The sequence below is a fragment of the Sceloporus undulatus genome, chromosome 9 (assembly GCF_019175285.1).
Source record: "Sceloporus undulatus isolate JIND9_A2432 ecotype Alabama chromosome 9, SceUnd_v1.1, whole genome shotgun sequence".
In the NCBI taxonomy this organism is placed as follows: Eukaryota; Metazoa; Chordata; class Lepidosauria; order Squamata; family Phrynosomatidae; genus Sceloporus; species Sceloporus undulatus.
The window spans coordinates 6989921-7010468 of record NC_056530.1 but is presented as its reverse complement, the minus strand read 5'-3'; the positions used below and the strand labels follow the sequence as shown (position 1 = coordinate 7010468).

The 20548-nt window shown below is 39.5% G+C and overlaps 2 protein-coding genes across 4 annotated transcripts in view; one reads left to right on the top strand and one right to left on the bottom strand.

The window, feature by feature from the left end:
• The window catches only part of PUM1 (pumilio RNA binding family member 1), a 721963-nt gene that overhangs the window by 339705 nt on the left and 361710 nt on the right, over positions 1-20548 (top strand). The gene's annotated exons all lie outside the window — the stretch shown is intronic.
• Positions 1-20548, bottom strand: part of PTPRU (protein tyrosine phosphatase receptor type U) — a 96498-nt gene that overhangs the window by 29124 nt on the left and 46826 nt on the right. The window contains exons 9-16 of one of the 3 annotated variants that reach the window (XM_042440113.1): positions 18382-18399; positions 13753-13789; positions 12658-12755; positions 12441-12557; positions 8943-9097; positions 6813-6948; positions 2667-2816; positions 989-1165 (exon numbers count right to left, since the gene is read on the bottom strand). In XM_042440113.1, coding sequence (XP_042296047.1) covers positions 989-1165; positions 2667-2816; positions 6813-6948; positions 8943-9097; positions 12441-12557; positions 12658-12755; positions 13753-13789; positions 18382-18399 — 888 coding nt within the window. The remainder of the gene's footprint in view (positions 1-988; positions 1166-2666; positions 2817-6812; positions 6949-8942; positions 9098-12440; positions 12558-12657; positions 12756-13752; positions 13790-18381; positions 18400-20548) is intronic. The other 2 variants (XM_042440114.1, XM_042440115.1) reach the window with 2 other exon arrangements.

The following is a 20548-nucleotide window of genomic DNA, read 5'->3' as shown; positions in this document are numbered from 1 at the left end:
CAGCCCCAAGATCTCTGCTTTAAATTTCCACTCAGGTGTCTTTTTCTGGTCTGCTTATTTTTTGTAAGTGTCTTTAGCAAAGTCTAGGATGCAATTTTCGGCCAGGAGTTCTTAATGCAGTTAATTCCACCTCACTAAGGGAATGGGGTCAGAATGCTCCATTGTCCATCTGGAGAAGGAGTTTAACTCCTGTCAATATACAACCTGAAAAGGTGAATGTCCTGTATTCTGGTATACAACATTATTATAGGCAACATCTGCACAACATCTGCAAAGGGCATGAAATCCATCTAATTATTCTACTGAAAATTAATATAACATCTCAAGTACTGCTGCAAAACCTGATTAATTCTCTCTATCTGACCATCCATCTGTGGGTGGTGAGCTCAACTCAAAATATGCTCAGTGCTTAACAGCTTCACAAATGTTTTTCAAAATTGAGGTGTTAATTGGACCCCTGGCTTGAAATGGGTTTTCCTTCAGAATTTTGCCCTCAGCATGGTGGACCACTATAGCCCTCAGCACAGTTGGCCATTGCAGCACAGTTGGAGGTACAGTGTCCTTCATTGCTGTAACAGTGTTCTAGGTGCAGCCATTTTTTCAGCTACTGCATCACATTATTGACTCATGTTTAGCTTGTAGTCTACTAAGAATATTGCATGTATTGTTGTCAAATGAGGTGTCACCTATCCTATATCTGTGCACTTCATTTTTTTCCTGCCTAAGTGAACCATCTGTTAAGGTAATTTGAAATTCTGTTCTCTAGGGTATTAGCTCCCCCTCCTAATTTGGTGCCATCTGCAAATTTGAAAATCATCACCTGGTACTAGAAAAGCATTGTGAAGATAGAACTGTTTTGATGGCTCCAATCTTGATCGGGTGTTGTATTGTTTCTTGTACCAGGCAATGCTTTTTTTCACTTCCCAAACAGTAGGTACAAGTCTTGGCACTTTCTAATTCTTGCTACTACCTAGTAGAACATACTTACATCAGTTAAGGCTGCATTGATGTAGTTGTTGCTATCTCCATCCATGGAGATCAAAAAGGGGAGGCACCAATCAGGAGGCAGCACATCCATACTGCGATTCTTTTCCCGATTGCGTGGTAAAAGGGCAATGCTGCACTCCTCCACATCTAGGTGGGGTGTTACAGAATTCAAAGTCTGCTGGACACAAAGAAACCAGGTTAGGCAGCATTTCAAAATTTCAGGGAGAGGAGAGATTCACAGATATAATGACGGGCAACCTTCTTTTATATTACCAGTGATATTAAACAAACCATGAGCCCCAGTCATATTTCAGGAGGGGTTATAGCTCACTGGCAGACCACATGTTTTGTGTGGAAAGCATTACATGTTTTCATTATTGTTTGACTTGTGAATCTAAATGTATCACAGGCCAATTCAACAAGGAAGGCCTATTTGAACACATAATATATATATTCCTTACATTGAGAGGGAATATTGGTCCAACTAGCTCAATAATGTCTAAGGTGACTAACAAATGGTGCCCAGGATTGAAGACAGGCACCTTTGTTAGTCTACCTGGGGATGTCAGGGATGAATTTGGGACTGTCAACATGCAAATAATGTGATTTAATGTTTAGCTTGGGTTAGTGATGGAAATAAGATATGAGCTAGGGGAGTTTGGATTACATACTCTTCCCATTTGAAAAGCATCATACAGTTTCAGCCCAGTATGGAGCCCTTCCAATATAGCTTTAGTTCAGCAATGGATTTTGTTCTTAATACCACTTCTAAACAGCCCCCTTGTCATTCTTTCACCACCTGGATGCCATCCACCAATAGTGATGGCCGCCTCCCCAACTCAAATTATTTTTAACTTTATTTAATGCTGATTTCTATAGCGCCTTAACACAAAAATCATCTTATCACAAAAAACACCTTACCACAAAAAGATCAGATAAACAGCAGCAAAAATTGAGAGTCAGAATAATGTAGAGGCTCCAGTGCTAGACTGGGACTTGGGAGATCTAGTTGTGGACACAATTGAAACAGGAAATCCTAGAGACTTGAATTCATTTAGAGTGACTAGGTATTCTTTTACTTACCCTCTTACCTATTCTGAGTTGCAGTCCCCTTACTGAATGATATATTATATTCTCTCTAGTTAGATCACTATCTTCTTGTAGATTCAAAGTACCTCCCAAAATAAAAAGGCCTGCAGAAGTTACCCATCCTTTCTTTGTACTTTTCTCACTGCTTGATCATCCACGGATGGCAACTAAAGAAACAGCAAAAACATCAGGCCTGTGATGTCCCAGAAATTGGTAGCAGAACCCCGCAATGGTGTGCAGACTTGGTAGATGCCTAATGATGCCATCTGTTGATGCTAAGCCTGCAAATATTGTCATTTTGTTGCTTGATTTATCCCACTTTAACAGTACATGAAAAGGCTGAAATTCAAGAGTGTTGTCCAGTCATTGCATCTTAACACTGGAAACAGCTCTGAACATTTGCCAGTCATGCAGTTGGTGTCCTTGTCTGGAAATAAGGTTGGATCTCAACTCAAATGGCTGCTTCTGATTAATATTTAAGCTGCATGCACATTAGACTTCGGTTGTGGTTATCTTGGGCCTATGGACTAAATACGTATTTTGAGATTGTTTCTTATATTTAGGAAAGCCTCCAGTTTTCATTCACTCACCTGGAACTCTTCCCGTAGCTGTGATGAGTTACTCTGTGGATCTATCCTGACCATCTCTTTAAATGCAGATCTGAATTCACTGACAGGGATGCTGGTTTCTCCACATAGGCAGGCTTCCAAGATGGCATCATGGATGAAGACATATTGCTCCTTTAGCAGCAGTGGAAAAACATATCAAAGCATTATGTATTTACTATATTTATATTCCACTACTCCGTTATAATTTTTAAGTTGTATACAACAAAACTAAACCAACAGTTGGGGCTCAACCCAGTAAACACTTTAAACATTTTTTTTAAAAAAAATTGATCTAAATGACTGAACAGACAAACAAACCAGCTCTATTTTATTTTGTTAATTTCTTCATTCAATCATTTATTCCATGTATGAGTCACATCTTCCACAAACATATCTGGAATAGCCATGTTGACCATGTAGCAAAGTACAATAACATTCAAACATAACAAAACAGTGAGGCCTTTATTGGCACAATACAAAATACATGTTTCAAGCTATATTAAAGGTAATAATCTATAATTAATTTTACAAAATAAAACAGCGATGTATACACAATCAATAAAACATCATTAAAAATTACTGAAAATGCCCTCAAAATAGTCAACTACAATGCCGATATTTACATTTCCTCCTCATCCCCATCAATAACAATCCAGAATGAACATCGCAAGGGTCCAAATACCTAGGAGAATATGCTGCCTTGGAGTGTAGAGGAGCCTCCTTCATTGGAGGTTTTTATACAGAGGCTGGATGGCCATCTGTCGGGAGTGCTTTGACTGTGTATTCCTGCATGGCAGAATGGGGTAAGACCAATGGCCCTTGTGATATCTTCCAACTTTATGATTCTAGGAGAATAAATATATCTTCAGCTTGTGCTGAAAGGATTACAGTATCACATCCAGGCAAACTTTCCTGAGGAAAGTTTCCTTATCAACTTTCCACAACCTTTTCATTCAAATATTTTGGACTATAATTCTCCAGCTAATATGATTCATATCAATAGATAGATATGGAAATTATTGACAAACAGAACTGGAAAAAATATAACATAAGCAAAATGTTTTGGTTTCCACCTACTTCCGTTGTGAAAGAGGAAACTGAGCTACATACAACATTCAGAACATTCTGTTATCAGCATTCTTTACTGGATGATAGTATTATTCTCTAAAGTAAGGTCATTTAATTCTATAAATTCAAAAATCCTCCCTTTTGTCCAAAATGTCTGAAGGAGAAGGCACCCACTACCAAGCAGGAAGAAAAAAACTGAGGGGCCATGATGTTCTAAACTGAAATGCCTAGCCACTGATTGCTCTATTTTTCTGGTCAGGATTGCAGATTTATGGCTGCATCCATACTGCAGAAATACTGTATTTTCTGGCGTATGAGACTACTTTTTAACCCAGGAAAATCTCCTCAAAAGTCAGGGGTCGTCTTATACACTGGGTGCTGAAACCTCTGAGCTGAACTGGAGAATCTGCGGTCACCGCATATGATGGGGGAGCTCAAAAACGGCCGCGGCCACATCCCCGCCATATGCGGCGACCGTATGAAAGCAGCAAGGGTGGCACTGTACATTTACGGTAGAAGAAAATCCACTCACTAGGATTCGTGGAAAGAAGTGACTTAACGAGGTCCCGATGACAAGGTGAGGGGGCGCCTCACCCAGAAGGTGTAAGTGAAGGGCAGAGCAAGTTGCAGGCGTCCGGGACGCCTGGGGTATGAAAAAAAGAGCCGTGTTTGCATTACCGCTCTGATAGTCTTGGAGATAGGGAGGGCTGGGCAGGCAGGGAGAGCTGACCAAGCCAAGCAGGCTTTGTATACAACAAGTTTTCCTGCTAAGCACCTGCATGTCATAAGCATTTGAATTAAAATTATTATATTGAAATCAAATCTTATGTTTTTTTTAATTTTTATTTGGTGTGCGTTGGAAGAGAGGTAGTCTTATATGGCGAGTATATCCCAAACTCTATATTTTAACTGGAAAAGTTGGGGAGGTCGTCTTATACGCCGGAAAATATGGTAATCCAGTCTGACATCACTTTAACTTCCATGACTCAGTGCTATAGAATTCTGAGAATTGTAGCTTTGTGAGTTATTTAGCTTTCTCCATCAAAGAGCTCTGGGACTACTGTCACAGTTTTGTTGTACTACTTCAACAAACTACAGTTCCCAGAATTCCATAGCATTGAGTTATGGCAGTTAAAGGGTGTCAACCTGGATGATTTCTGCAGTGCAGATACAGACTTATGATTTCTGAAGCATGTATGCAGGCCAATGGCTGTTTTGCCCATGTACCACAGATGGCATCCTGTACTTGGCATTCAATCACATAACTAAGATTGCAGGACCAGCAGGTGATGTGCAAGTTCTGCCAGTCACTGTGTTCCTAAAAATGACCGTCTGGTTAAGGTATTTACAGGTGATGCAACACTTTGAATCACAAGGCTGTGATCCTGGATTACTGACTGGTGTTTTCAGGACAGTTTTTAATCAGCTATTTCTGTTGATTTGGTGGCTGGTGAAAAAATATAACTTGAAGCTATCTGATGGTTCTAGCAAGATGTTAATAATTTGTTAGCAATGAATAGCTTTCTCTAATTGCCATGCAGTAGCTGACAGATGCTGATGGCAAGCTACCACCAATGGAATGTGTTATTGATGGTTACTTCTGTGGAAAAGATTTTCTCTCCAAATGATAGTTGCTCTACTGATGTTGTCATCAATTATATAAGGAGGATATCCCCTTTGAAGCAGATGTTGCTTGAGTTTAATGGCCCTTTTACAGTAGTTTCCTTCGGCATTACAGATGTGTCTGATTCTCAGAGCCAGCTTGTAGACACTATTTCTTCTAATGTGCTTGGGGTGGTAGGACCTCTAATCCATGTCATGAGGATCAGTGGATTTTCTAAACCACTATTTTTTAGGCAGTTCAGTTTCAATTTTAGCAACCCAAGGTGGAATCCAAAATATTTTGCCTACATTTTCCACTTCTGTTTGTTAATTGCTTGTGTGTGTGTGTGTGTGCGCGAGCGAGCGAGCGAGTGGGTGTAGTAATAGCATCCCTCTCGGATCCAGGACAGATTTGGGAAAAGTATAGTAGGTTTGCATTTTTGATCATTTATAGTATATATACAGATGATGATCCTTATACCATTCTGCAGGCAAGAGAACATATTCTGGCATATATACTGGTTTTTGGATCTCATGACCTTGAGAAATAATATTTAAAACCTTATATACTTTGAGATGTTCTATAGTGAACTGACATTTAGGGGCAAAACAGATGGCCCCAATGGGGTGTCTTGGAGCCGGCTGATTTAGACTGGATTGGGGCCATGGCAAACAGACGCGCAGTTCCCATCCAGCCATCTTCCAGCCCAAATAGGAACAGAAAATATCCTTTCCTATTTGAGGCAGGAAAAAGCTGCTGCTTTACCTCTGGAGCCAGATTTTCGCTTTTCGCTGGCTCTGGGGCATGTGGCATCTAACCACCACACGCCCAAGTCACCCGGAAGGAGCCTAGCATGTAATCGCTGGTACGACTTCCAGGCTACTTGGGGTGTGGCACGTGTGAACACTATGTGCCCAACCTGGCTTGAAGCCAGCTGCTGGTCTGTTTTGGCCCTTAGTTATTTTCTCTTGTAAAAATGTAGCATACTTTAGATTAAACAAGATGGCCAGTAAAACACTTGAAAAAAAGATAGCTGGATACAAACTGGATGCAAATTGCTTGAGTATATATGTATACAAGTAATTAAAGGGCAAACCAACAGCACTTTTCCCAATTTTGTCCTGGACCCAAGGAAAATGCAGTTAATCACTGAAATATATGTTTCTCTCTCTCCCTCTCCCTCTCTCTCTGTTATAGGTTATTAACAAACTGAACTGGGAATGCACTCTGTATATAAACACAATTTCCAAGACTTAGTAAAATGGAACATAGTGCAAGGCAGATGTACATACAGTATCTGGTCTTTAATCCTCAGTCAGTCCTCTGAGGTGCTGCTTTGCCAAAGCTGTTTAAGCCAAGCTTCCTATTAAAATAACCCACAGCCAATCCCTTCTAACTGTACCAGAGTATATAATGAGCAAAGCATATAGGATCCTTTACTCCCATTCCCAACTCACCTCAGTCTGAATCATGTTGATTCTCCGTGAGCACAACGTCTTCACACAGTTGTAAATATCCACAACACCTTCACATTCTGCCATATCCAGCATCACATCTAGAACAATGTAGCAACCTGTCCTCCCAGTCCCAGCACTATGGGCAATTGGATGTAAAAGGGGGGAAAAATGGTAGGGCTTAAATTTCATTTATTTCTCATTTATTAAAACACTATGCACCCCTTACCATAGGCTCGTAGGGTATACAAAATGCATTGGCTGAACACTTGTTCAAAATTCATTCACTTCTGTTTGCACCTTACTTTAATAGAAATGGGTTAAAATTTGTCGGGACAGCATTTCAATGTGACTTGTTTACACTAATGGGTTCAAAAACGGTATAAAGGAAGAATGCATTTGTGCATTTCAAAAATGCACACAAATGTCACTCTTTGTGAAAATTGTTTGTACTCACCCTAAAAGCTAGATGGATGGAGAGGGAACTATGGTAAATGGTGGCTGTGCCACTTGTGTGGGAAGCAACCAGAAGCAAATGTAGCTAAGAAAATCTACAATTGGCACCTCAGTATCCATGGACTTGCCACCTACAGATTCAAGCATCTGCAGATGGCAAGTCCACGTTGTCCCCAATGGCAGTGCGTGCACATGGCTGCACCACCATTTGGGATAGCCCCCCTTGTCCTGTGGCAGTGCATGCACACCGCTGCACTGCCATTAAGTCCTGTTGTCCCTAATGCGGCTGTGATGCCCCTGGGGACAATGAGGGTTGTGCCTAATGGCAACGTGGGCAGATGCATGTACCGCCACTGACATTCTGTTGTCACTAATGGTGGTATGGCTGCAAGCACATGCTGCCATTGGAGACAACAGAACTTGAGCATCTGCAGATGTTGGTATCTGTGGCAGGGTCTGGAATGGATCTCCTCTGGGATAATGTATGCAAAAAGAAAAGAAAAGGGCAACTATATTAGCAATGGTTATAGCCTTTAACTTTAATGTGATAACTTTTCCTAATTTTAACCCAGAAAAGCTGACAAACATACACAATTTATTCAAATCCTTCAGAATCCACTTCCTCTCAACATTCCTTTGAGGGGGGATACCAAACAGCTGCCATCACTTCTTTGAGGTGCTCCCTAGACTGATTAAGCTCTCGCCTTTTGCCACTCTATTCGAAGAAAGGGATGGTTCCTTTTTTGATAAGCATTAAGTTACATTGACTCCTGGATAACGCAACCTAGTTTTTTTGGATCAATTTTTTGGCTAAAATTTCTAAACTTATATGTGAGTATATACAGTAAATAACTATCTTTCACCCTTTCTCCTTACTGCTATAGTTTGATTTTTTAAACCCACATTCCCATGCTGATTAAAACAACATCCTTCTCCCATGTAAAGCCTGCCTGTTGCACAGGCCTGAATCCAGATTTCCCCTCTCACAGAAGATCAGCCCTTCAAAGCTGCAACAGAATCATAACACAGCAAAGTGGAACCCCTTCTCCATTGAAGCTTTAACAGGCAAATACACTAATTTCTAGGGCTGCTGAATCACTTGTTGTGATTATCAATGATTACAGGCTGAGGAAAATAATTACATTTGTTCCTGATGAATGAATCCTGATGAAGCAATTGAGAACTTTTTTTAAAAGGTGTGTGCGGGTGAGAGGAGAATTTCCCTAGCTTTCATTCATCAGTCTTTGTTGTTCTTGCATAGAAAGAGGTGTAATACAGAACTTATGAAGAATAGCTGTATGGTGAATATTCAAAGAGAAAGAGCAATTTTGATGGATTCTCTTGTAGCCAGGGGTTGCTTCACAAGCAAACAAAAAAAAATGAAAAGCAGGTTTAAGAGCACTTGTATAAAACTGTGTGATTCATAGTCATTTGTTATTTTAGCAAAATAGCTTGTGTAGTAACTTTGGACGTGAAATGGGTGCAATTTTTTGGAGCTATTTATTCAGAAAGTTAATCAATGATACAAACTGACATCATTTAAGTTCATCTATAAAAAGCATTAAGTAACTATCATCATTAGTATTCATCAACTAATTCAGAAATCAATAACATGTGGATGCAATTAAAAAGAAGAAGAGAAAGGAGATAAATGTGATATGGTATACTTGCTTTTACCTGCAGTGAATAACAATGGGTCCTGCATCTGGAGGCGTAGAAGCCTTCACCCTGCGAATGAATGCCAGTAGCCCCGTTGCATGGTATGGCACCCCATGTTCAGGCCATGATGTGAAGTGAAACTGCTTTACCTCATGCCTTGCTGAGTAGCCCCTCTGAAAAAGATTGAGTGGGGGGACATTTCCATTTCTGCATCCATTTCTGCTGAGAGATGGAAATCAATGCTTCTGGAATTTTCCTCTCTGGACCTTCAAACTATTAGGTCCTGTTTCTCAATTCAAAATACAGTTCAAAACACTGATGACAACTTTTTAAAAGAGGTGTAATCATAAAGCATAATAACAACCGGACGAAGTAATTGGAGTGGCTTTGAGGACCCACCTGTGTTCGTGGAGAGTATGGTGTGTCAAGGAGGAGGAGGAGGAGGAGACGCGGAACTATTTTTTAAACTATTTAATAAAATTTAATAAATATTAACAAAATAAATAAAAGAGGTGTAGGACCTCTGGTATATAGATGAAATATTACCCCTCCCCAAGAAAGAGACAGTAAAATTAATACCTCCTGTTCAGGAAAGCAATATTTTAGAGAAAGTGGGTAAGGTTGGCAGAGTTTGGAAATGTTACTTTTTTAAAAAAAACAACTACCAAAAGTTTTCTTCTAGCAGGGCTTTCCGGTTTTGGAACAGCATTTATCTGCATTGACAAGTGCTACCCTCAGGACCAGAGCTGGTTAATCTGTGCCAAATGTATCACATCCCCTGTAAATGGGACAGGGTGGCACTTTCCAGTGTTGATACAGCTCTAACAACCTAGACTATGTCTGCAAATGTAATGGAAGAGTATTTGATCCTGCACCTTCATCATGTAAAAAACTGTCTCTTTTTCATATATGCTTATAAACTATAAAGTATATGAATTATAACATGCATATGCATATATGGAAAAATACACAGTTTCCACAAACAAATGGAAAGAAATGAATTTACACAACCAAGCAATCCAGGAGCTGCAGTTAATCAGCACTGGGAGGCAGAATTAAGTTTGCAGAAGAATTTAATACAGTGTTACCCCGGGTTACGAAAATAATTCGTTCCGCCGCCGCTTTCGTAACCCGAAAGGCTTTCGCAAGCCGAAACCCCATAGGCGCTAATGGGGAAAAGCCGCGATTTGGTGCGAAAAAGCGCCGAAAAGCACCAAAATTTCTTTCGTAACCCGAAATAACCTTCGTAACCCGGAACATTTTTTTCAATTGGATTTTTTCGTAACCCGGAAATTTCGTAAGGCGGCGCATTCGTATCCCGGGGTAACACTGTAGTGTGGAATTCTGTGTCTCCTGCAAGGGAGGATATTAAAGCAAACATAATCACAAATACCAGTTTTTACCCGTGATGACTAATAGCATGAAATAAGCATACAACATGTTCCCCTTGTTGAACAATAGCAATTGTGGAACAGTGCCTAAACAGTTTTCCCACACTGGAGTCATGATTTCACTTTGCGATTCATCCCAGAAAATGCCTGTCTCTTTTTCCATATTGAGGCTTCCCCAATTGAACCAGAATGCTTCTGGGCATGACTCTGAGCAAATCTAACCTGCTTCACCAACTTTTAAGAGGTCTGGGTCATGAGCCAAAATCACATATATTAGACTGAGTTCACTGAAGGAAAACTGGGATATTAATTTAATAAACAAAGTAAAAAAAATAATTTCATTTGCAAAATCAGGCTCACCCCCATGACTGCCTGCCATGCTGCCTGCTCTTCTTTATATATTATACCTGCTGTCATCCTTGTCATAGTAAGTTGAGCTATTATCATACAGGTTTAGTAAAATCGGAATACTGGCTTGTAGGTTCTTAGTAACTATTTTATGCTGGCTGTATGCCGTAATAAATTCATTCAAGTCTTAGTAACAGAATTAGCGTTTCTTGGTAGAAAAATCCCAGACTACTGATTAAGGGGTCTTTGTACTGAAGATTTTGGCAAGTGCATTGGAATTATTCTGAGGTAACTAGATCCCCAAGGCTCTTGGCATTTCACTTGTAACAAGTCTGTGATTTAACATTCCTGAAGATTAAGGGGTGAATGACAGTTGTGGATATCCCAAGATACAGTACAACTGCTCAGTAATTGCCATGGAGCTTTCAACTGCTGTCTAGAAAACAGAATAATTGTCCATCATTACATGATGCTTAGCCTGAAATCATCAAGAAAAACCACATTAATAGACGCTGCTGTCATACTGCAGAATTAATGCAGTAACACCGCTTTAACAGTCATGACTCCATGCTATGGAATCCTGGGATTTGTAGTTTGTTGTTGTGCCAGAACTCTCTAGACAGACACCAGACAGAGAAGGCTAAATTTCTCACAAAACTTACCAATCTCAGAACTGAGCCATGACAGTTAAAGTGGTGTCAAACTGCATTAATTCTGCAGTGGAGTTGCAGCCAAAGTGTCACTCTATAGTATTATTTTACTGAGAGGACATCCTTCAATGGAGTATGTAAAAGTACGTATAACCCAGGAAACCTGATATGGTGGAATTCTGACCATCAATGTACAGTTTTATAGGAGATGATGTTAGGATGGATCTTAAAGCAAAGCAACAGAAACTTTGGATAGCATAATAGAAGCTTTAAGCAGACAAAAGAAAACCCTCCCCGTAAACCTCAGAGACATTTGTTCTATAGCATAAGCAAATGTCATGGTACCCAGGCACACAGAAGACATGTAGAGCTGCTACTAAATTTGCAAGCTCTTACATGCTATAGTCATGTTAGAGATTTTTGATCAGCTTAAGTAAACTGATTTAAATCACACATCCCAGACTGATAAGCTATACTTTAAGCTGTGCATTTTTCTGAAATTTATGATATGAAAATACATATTTTAGGAGTAATGTGCACAGAAACTAGTATCCTAAGAAGACATGTGTCCATATATTTATACTGAGGAGAAGCATAAAAATATTTTACACAAAAACGTGCTAAATTCAAATTCAAATGTGAATTTCCATGAGGTTTTGTAATTACAACATGATGGAACTGATTTATGATTCAATGTGTCTACACCTAATATAAATCAGAAATAGAGTGATCCATTTGCAACTAGCAAATAGGATGCAGAATTCCAGTAGGTACATTTCTACTCAGTCATGAAATATCCACAAAAATAGTAAGGAAGACCTTATGCAGAAGTGCTGCATGTTCCTCCAAGCACAGCACAGTAGAAAAGAAAGAGCCTGAGCTGAGAGGCTGTGTGTTGACTTCACTCTAGTGAAAATGGCTCCTGATCGCTTACTATTGATAGCTTAAGTATTTTCCTTATAATCCTTGCATTCTTCTAATAGATTCACCAGGAGAAGGTCTCGGAGAGATAGCTCTCACACTCTTGTAAACTATTCTGATTGTAGAAGAAGCATGACTAATATAGCATGATTCACAACATTTCCACAGCAAGGAGAGTGCCTAATCTGGAAGCGTGAAGTGCTTACCCGCTCCATAGTGAATGTCCTTACGACATATTCTGCCAGGGTTTCTGACTTCACCTGGGTAATTTTAATGTCTCCATACATCTCTGAGTCATCTGGCCAGTATTTGGAACACTTCACCTACACAAAATAACAAAAACAGAACAGTGTGTGTGCCTGTGGGCAGAGGCAGTAAGAAACATCCAAAGATCCATCTGTAGCCACTTATTAAATCTCTTACCCTCCCCACTTCCACCAGTTTTGTTATCATCACAATGCTGCAACAGTGTTCCTGCCACACCATCCTCCAGAAATCATAAATCATCTCCTGTTTGGGTCCTGGAAAACAAAGGGAGAAAACTGAAATGTCACAGTGGTACAGGGAGTCAAAGGGGGTCTATCAAAACACAGTGGTGATATATCTCAGAGTGGCTTTGAATCACAGAATCATAAAGTTGGAAGAGACCTCAAGGGCCATCCAGTCCAACCTCCCTGCCATGCATGAATACACAATCAAAGCAACCCTGACAGATGGCCATCCAGCCTCTGTTTAAAAACCTCCATAGAAGAGACTCCACCACACCACACTCTGAGGGAGTGTCTTCTTACTGTCAGAAAGTTCTTCCTAACATTTAGGTGGAATCTCTTCTCATTGTTCTGGGTCCTGTTCTCTGGAGCTGCAGAAAACAAGCTTTCTCCATCTCAATATGACATCCCTTCAAATATTTAAACAGGGCTATCGTATCACCTCTTAACCTCTTCTCCAGCCTAAAGGTACCCAGCTCCCTAAGTCTCTCCTCATCAAGCATGGTTTCCAGACCCTTTGCCATTTTGGTCACCCTCCTCTGGACACATGCCAGCTTCTCAACATCCTTTTTGATTTGCATTGCCCAGAACTGGACACAGCATTCCAAGTGAGGCCTGACCAAAGCAGAATAGAGTGGCACTATTACTTCCCTCAATGTAGACACTATACTTCTCTTGATGCAACCTAAAATTGCATTGGCTTTTTTAGCTGCCACATCACACTGTTGACTCATGTTCAATTTATGGTTGACTAGCACTCCTAGATCCCTTTCAAATGTACTGTTTTCAAGCCAGGTATCTCCCATCTATGCATTGCGAGAATTTTGTGATGCATTGGGTGACCTATAGGAGAGGAGGAATAATTTCCATTAGTTGTGTTTACAGTGAAACATCTGAGCAGTGCCACATTTTGGGACCTGCACACCTCTTATTGTGCAGCTTTCTCTGAGGAAATGGAAAGAAGGGGGAGAAGAGGGAAAGGGAGCAAGTCACTGGCATGTCATAGCAAGAAGTTGATGGAATGATTTACCTTGGGTTGCTATGAAGTGGTTAGATCTGTGGTAACCCTGTGAAATAATAAAATGATGTGTTATGATCTCATGAAAGAAAAACAGTCCCCCCCCCCCCAAAAAAACTGGTCAAAAACATGGAATTTGCTTCAACATCTGCAAGCTTTCGAAACTGCATCTGAAATTCTCTCTTGCTAATTCCTTTCGCCACCAAATATTTTAAAACCCACAGAGATCCAAAACACAATGCAGAAATAATCCATTTTGAGACCGCTTTAACTGCCCTGGCTCAGTGTTGGGAATCCTGAGAAAGCCTCAGCAACCATCTCTTTGTGAATCTCTTAAGCAATACTATTTCCCAAACCCTTTTAGAGTCCATGTATCCCACTTCTTTGCCACAGAATGCTTTTGGCTTTTAACGGGGGAGGTTGCAGCCATCACTCCAAGAGTATGTTGTTTTTGCAAACAGCCTCCTAAAAATGAATATTTCTTTTAAAAATATAAAAGCATAGTAGCACCTTAAACACTATCAGGTTTTATTTGCCATAAACTTTCATAGACTGCAGCTTACTTCATGACATGCAGCTGCTCATGCGGCAGATATTTGCATGGATGCTTGGGTAGGAGGCGAGTGGGAGGAAACTGAAATGTAAACGATATAAACACTAATACTTAAAATGAATATTAATGAGCAGTAGTAGCTGGGAGGTAACATGAATGTCCAAGCATAGAAATGCAGATGAACATGTGATGAAAATGCTCTGTTCTATCCATGTTACTTGTTAGTCGGTCGGTCTGTCTGTCTATCTAATTTTTCAAAAATTAAAATTTCATGTCAAATACAGAGTCTTTATATAACATTTACAATGACATAAACATACTTCTCAACTTCAGAGAATCAGTGTTTGATCCCTTGACTCCAGTTTCCATTTCTTTCTCCTCATTTTGGCTTCTATTGAATCTTGAGAGATTATCACACTAGCGAATAAAACGAGAGCACAGCAGTATGCTCCCGTCAAATCTTGTACAATAACGAGAAGATTATCACATGATATCAGGATTATCCCATGATTACCCTGTGAATAAAAAAGAATTGTAGCACCACTTTTTATTCACTGGGATTTTCCATGAATAAAAAGTGGTGCTAGAATTCCTCTTTATTCATGGGATTATCGCAGGATACTCACAATGTTGTGTAACAATCTTCATATTGAGTCGAAGGCTTTCATGGCCGGCATCCATAGTTTTTTGTGGGGCTATGTGGCCATGTTCTAGAAGAGTTTCTTCCTGATAGAGAATGCTCTGCATTCTCTGAAGATGCCAGCCACAGATGCTGGCGAAACGTCAGAAGAAACTCTTCTAGAACATGGCCACGTAGCCCAAAAACCCCACAAAAAACTATAATCTTTATGTTTTTGAGGGATACTGATGGGAGTATACCGCTATGCTCCCATCTTTTTTGCCGGTGTGATAATCTCCTAAATTATTTAGCCTACCTCTTCATTGGTTTTGTTGGGACAGTCTAATATGGCTCCTATCATGGAAATTGTCTGTTTTATATTTATTAATGTTTCAGGGACATCTTATGGGTTCAATTCCTGCTAGTTCAGTATCAGCAGTTGGCATCCTTGGGCAGATACTGGTCTCCAGGAATCTGGGTGCCTATCACTGACAAATGTCATGTCCCTCCCTGCTTTAAATCTCTCCCTTGCTCTCACCAGTACCAGCTCTATGGGCCTGGAAGCCAGGATTTAAATTTATTTTTCACAGTGCCCCAAAGGAACACTATGTCAGAGCACTGTGAGCACCAGGCAATTACACTAACATACAGTGCTCCTTTCTGCCCACCCCCCGGTGTAAGGGGGAAATCGTATGCTTGCGTCCCATTGAAAATAATGGGGCGCAGGCATGCACACCGTTCTCCCACGGCTTCAGTGTATGCTGAAAGCCATAGAAGTAAGGCCTGCGTACTGCGCGGGCTCATTGTACCACTGCAGTGTCCTTCCATCTTTCATGTTGAGCAATCTTTCACACATTACCATATGCATATGCCCCTTTAGCTAACCAGCATACATATACATGGGCCAGAAAGCAGGATCACAACACAATTCATGCCGTGAATAACACAGATACTTTCAAGGTGTTTTTGTGTGTAGTGGGGAGGTTGTCTGATCCACCTTTTATAAATGTCTACTCAGAAGTAAGTTGAATTTAGCTTAATAGTCCTTACTTTTAGGACTGCAGCCCAAGTATCCATGAACTATTGTCATAAGAAATATATAATTGAATAAACAGCATTATTTTTTTAGTCTTTGGATCATTTAACATGTTTTTCTTGAACACCACCCCTTAAAACATAAATGTTAATTTAAAAATGGGTACAGTGGATGACATTTTGTAGTCAAGTAGAGTGACAAATTAAGTACAAACACCTTCATGGAAATGCTTGGTGTCTTTTTTTCTTGTTTATAAGAATTAAGAACATTACCAGTATACAATGAATAAGGGTTAATAAAAACATGTGAAAGGCACATATACTGTATATACTCATGTATAGGTCTAGAAATTTAGGTCAAAAAATTGACCCCACAAACCTGAGTCAACTTATCCATGGGTCAATGTAAGAACTGTATCTTAACTCTTATTTATTTAAAAGAAGGAACCATCCCCTGGTGAAAAGCAAGAGTATAATCTGCCTGGAAGCACTGACTCCCTCTACTCTCTCATCCATCCAGCCTTAAGAGTAGGCACAAAGAGTTATGTCTGCTGGAATTTTGTAAGTTCTTTGACATTGTTTTGCTTTGCTTCTTCCTTTAAAATCTTTGCTATGTGCCTTTAAATTTTACCCTCGACTTATCTGCAGGTCATAGCAAATTCCCTAATTTTGGCCCCAAAATTTGCCCTCGACTTATACATGAGGTTGACTTATAGTGGAGTATATATGGTACTAATATTACAAAGTGAGAGGAAAAGTTATAGCTCAGTTATGCAATATTGGGTCATCATATTTCATAGGGCACATTAAAAAAAAAGATTAAGGGTCCAATCCAAATAAAGTCAAGCCTCTTCAATTCCCTTTGTTTCAATGGGGAGTGGTACTAAGCACAATGAATTGCTCCTGAATATTTTACTTCTTGCAAGACAGATTTGTTTTGCATAGCAAGTGGAAAAGGTATTCTGCTGTGCACTCATTCTAGAAGAGATTTAGGACTTGATCACACAGACACCACAACTGTATTAGTGTAGGAAATGCAAACAGGCTATACTAGTAGACGTATAGCCTAAGTTGTTGGGAAGCAATGTGCCCCCTGCCACTCTGCACATGCATGCACATGTGCATACATACACACACCACATACAAGGAAGTTGCATGGCTTGATGTATATGGAATAGCACATTTTGCTAATCCAGTAAACAAATAAAAGAAGTATGCAGCTTAATTTGCCTTAAGGACCAACTTTCACATTTGCATAACGCAAGTGGACTGCATCGCTGTAGTCACCATGAAATGGCATTTTGTCATATTTTTCCAACAGAATTTGGAAATCCCTTGTTAGATCTCCTTCCCAGTAAGCCTTCCTGTATCATTCTCACTGTACTCCACTGCATCCTAGCTATGTTCAGGCATTCATCCCTCCAAAAACGTTTGCATATAGAAGAGGTAGTAATGGTGTGAAGCAGCATGTTTGAGAATAAAAGCATGACAAGAGGAGTAGAGAGGCACCTCCTGTCTCTGCAAGCATCTCCTGCTGAATCCTTATTCCATAGAATTAAAGGATGATAGAGTTGGAATGGGCTTCATGGGTCATCAAAGCTAATCTTCTGCTCAATGCAGGATCTCCAGCAAATGCATTCCCAGCAAGTAGCTGTCAAGAGTCTTTTTGAAAATGTCCAGAGAAAGAGACCTCATCACTTTCTAGGCATTTGGTTCCATCGCTGAACCACTCTTATTGTGAAGAAGTTCCTTCTGTTATTCAATTCAAATCTGTCCTCCTGTAACTTAAAACCATTAGACCTGGGACCTACCTTCTGGGGCAGCAGGGAACAAACCTGCACCCACCTCTCTGTGACTATTTAAAGTCTATTTTAAATAGACTTTAGAGTATTTAAATAGAGTATTTAAAGACTGCAATCATGTCATCCCTCAGTCTTCTTAATGCCCAGTTCCTTCAAGTTTTCCTCATATGTTTTATTTTCCATAACTCTGGTCATCTTAGTTGCTCTTCCCTGACTCCACTCTAACTTGTCTATAACCTTCTCAAAATGAGGTGCCTAAAGCTGAATGAAGTACTCCAGATGAGGCAAAATGTTGTCAGCTTCATGCACAGGCTAACGCTGGGCACATCCTGATTTTATTCCTGCTCTTTCCAATTTTATGATGGATTAAAACCAAGCAACCTGGGGAGCTGGCATAAAAAGTCTCTGATGCTACCAGAAGCTGACAGAAAATATTATGGGATAAAGAAAATGGATTGTCAAAATAAAAACAGAAAAAATGGGAATAAAATTTGGAATTTTATACTCTTTTCATTCAGTCTGGATGCTCCCTTAGTAAATTAGAAGTGCCCCTCTTTCACTCCAAGATACATTTTTAGAGTCATAAATGGAAGAAAGCTGGAAGAAATGAGAGGGATACAACATATACTTACTTCTCGGTTTATCCGAATCTTAGAAGCCCAATTGGACACAGGTTGAAGAGAAAGAAAGATCAGAGACAGACAGATTAGTGAGAAACAATCAAAGGAAGACTAGAACATATTTAGTAGAGGGAGTGCATTAGAGAAGCACAATGAAGCACAGATGAGAAGAAATAAAGCAGCAGCAGCAGCAGCAAAGCACACAAGAAGTAAGCATGGCTCCCTTCAGGTCAAGCTAAGTGATTTGGAAAACCTTTAATAGACGAGATCAGAAATAAATATTGACAAATATTGATATTTATATCAGAAATTCATTTTTGTCTGCCATTCAATATTTAAATTTAAATTCAAGTGTGAATGTTGAATCTGACACTGGAAAATTTCATTTTTTAAAAAATACTGGCATTTTTAGTTTAAAATTTAGGTTATCAGTTCTCAAATACTATCATATTCATCAGATCTTAATTACCAAAATTACATATCCAGTACTGAAAGTAAACAACACTGACTATTGACTTTATTTATGAAAAACTCCTGGAAAAATCATAAAATATTTATAGATTATCAAACTTTTTGACATCAAGATGGGCAGAAGGAACATCTGAGATATTTGGGGAGAAAATTAGATACCATTCTAGAACAAATTATTCCAAATGCTTTGCACTATTGCTAGCAATTCAGGAATCTTTTTTAATCTTTTATTTTCTGTATTATGGTTTTAAAACTAATATATTTGTAGAGATGGAGAGATTAGCTTATTTCCATTTCATCTTAAATTTAATTCATAAGCCTTTTTAAATCCCCTTTCCACTTTAACCTGCTTTTTAAAATGTCTATATGCAGCTTATATACTAAAATCATATTTAAATGTGTATTTTAAACATGTTTCCACACAAAGCATATATGTACAAATGCATTTTATATCAAGGTTATGATTTTTGTTGTTGCTAACTGCCCTTGAACCAACTTCAACTCATGGTGACTTTGTGTAGAAGACATCTCCAAGACCTCTGTCAGATCTTGGGAATTCAGGCTTGTGACCACTTTGAGTCTATCCATTTGTATGCAGTCTTCCTCTGTTACTACTACTCTACCTGTCCTAGCATTATTGTCTTTTCTAATGAGTCCTGCCTTCTTGTAATGTGACCAAAATACAACAGCTTCAGTTTGATCATCTTGGCTTCCAGAGAGAGTTAGGCTTGAGTTGTTCAAGGATTGATTTGTCTTCTTGGCCATTCACAGTACCCTCAGCACTTTTCTCCAGCACCACATTTCAAATGAGTTGATTTTCTTCTTATCTGCTTTCTACATTGTCCAATTCTCACATCCATACATGATGATGGGGAATACAAGGGCTTGGATAATTCTAACTTTAGTGCTCACTTTAGTGCTCATTACACTTTAAGATCTTGTCTAGTTCTTTCATGTCTGCCCTTCCTATTCCAAGTCTTCTTCTGATTTCATCCCTTCTGCTCCATTCTGAGCAGTTTGATACAATTGTTTAGGCTGAATTTATGTAGAGACTTCATGGTCATTATTTTTCTTTACTTTATGTTTAGCATCAAGCTGTCTTTGTACTTTCTCCTTTGATCTTCCTTAATAATTGTTCCAAGTTTATGATGTTTTCCACTAGCAGTATGGAGTCATCTGCATATCGTAACATTCCTCCTATCTTCACTCCTCCTCCTTCTAAATCTAAACCTGCTCTTTGCATAATATTTTCTGTGTACAGATTGAACAAGCAGGGTTCAAGTAGCAACACAAATCCCTGCCTGACTCCTTTGCCAACCGGGAACCATTCTCTCTCTCCATATTCTGTGCTAACAGTAGCCTCTTGTCCTAAGTACAGTTTTCTCATCAGGACTATAAGATATAGTGGCATTCCTATGTCCTTAAGAACCAGCCAGAGTTTTCCTGGATCTATGCAGTCAAAGGCTTTGCTATAGTCTATAAAACAATGCTGATTTTCTTCTAGAATTTTTTGGTGTGCCCCATTAACTGTCGTATGTTTACAATGTGGTCTCCAGTGCCTCTTCCTTTCCTAAATCCTTCTTGCACTTATAGGATGTCTCTCTCCATGTGTGATTGGAGTCTATGCTGCAGAATTTTGAGCAAAATTTACTTTTTTGGGAAATTAATGCTATGGTCCTATAGTTGCTGCAGTCTTTTGTGCCTCCTT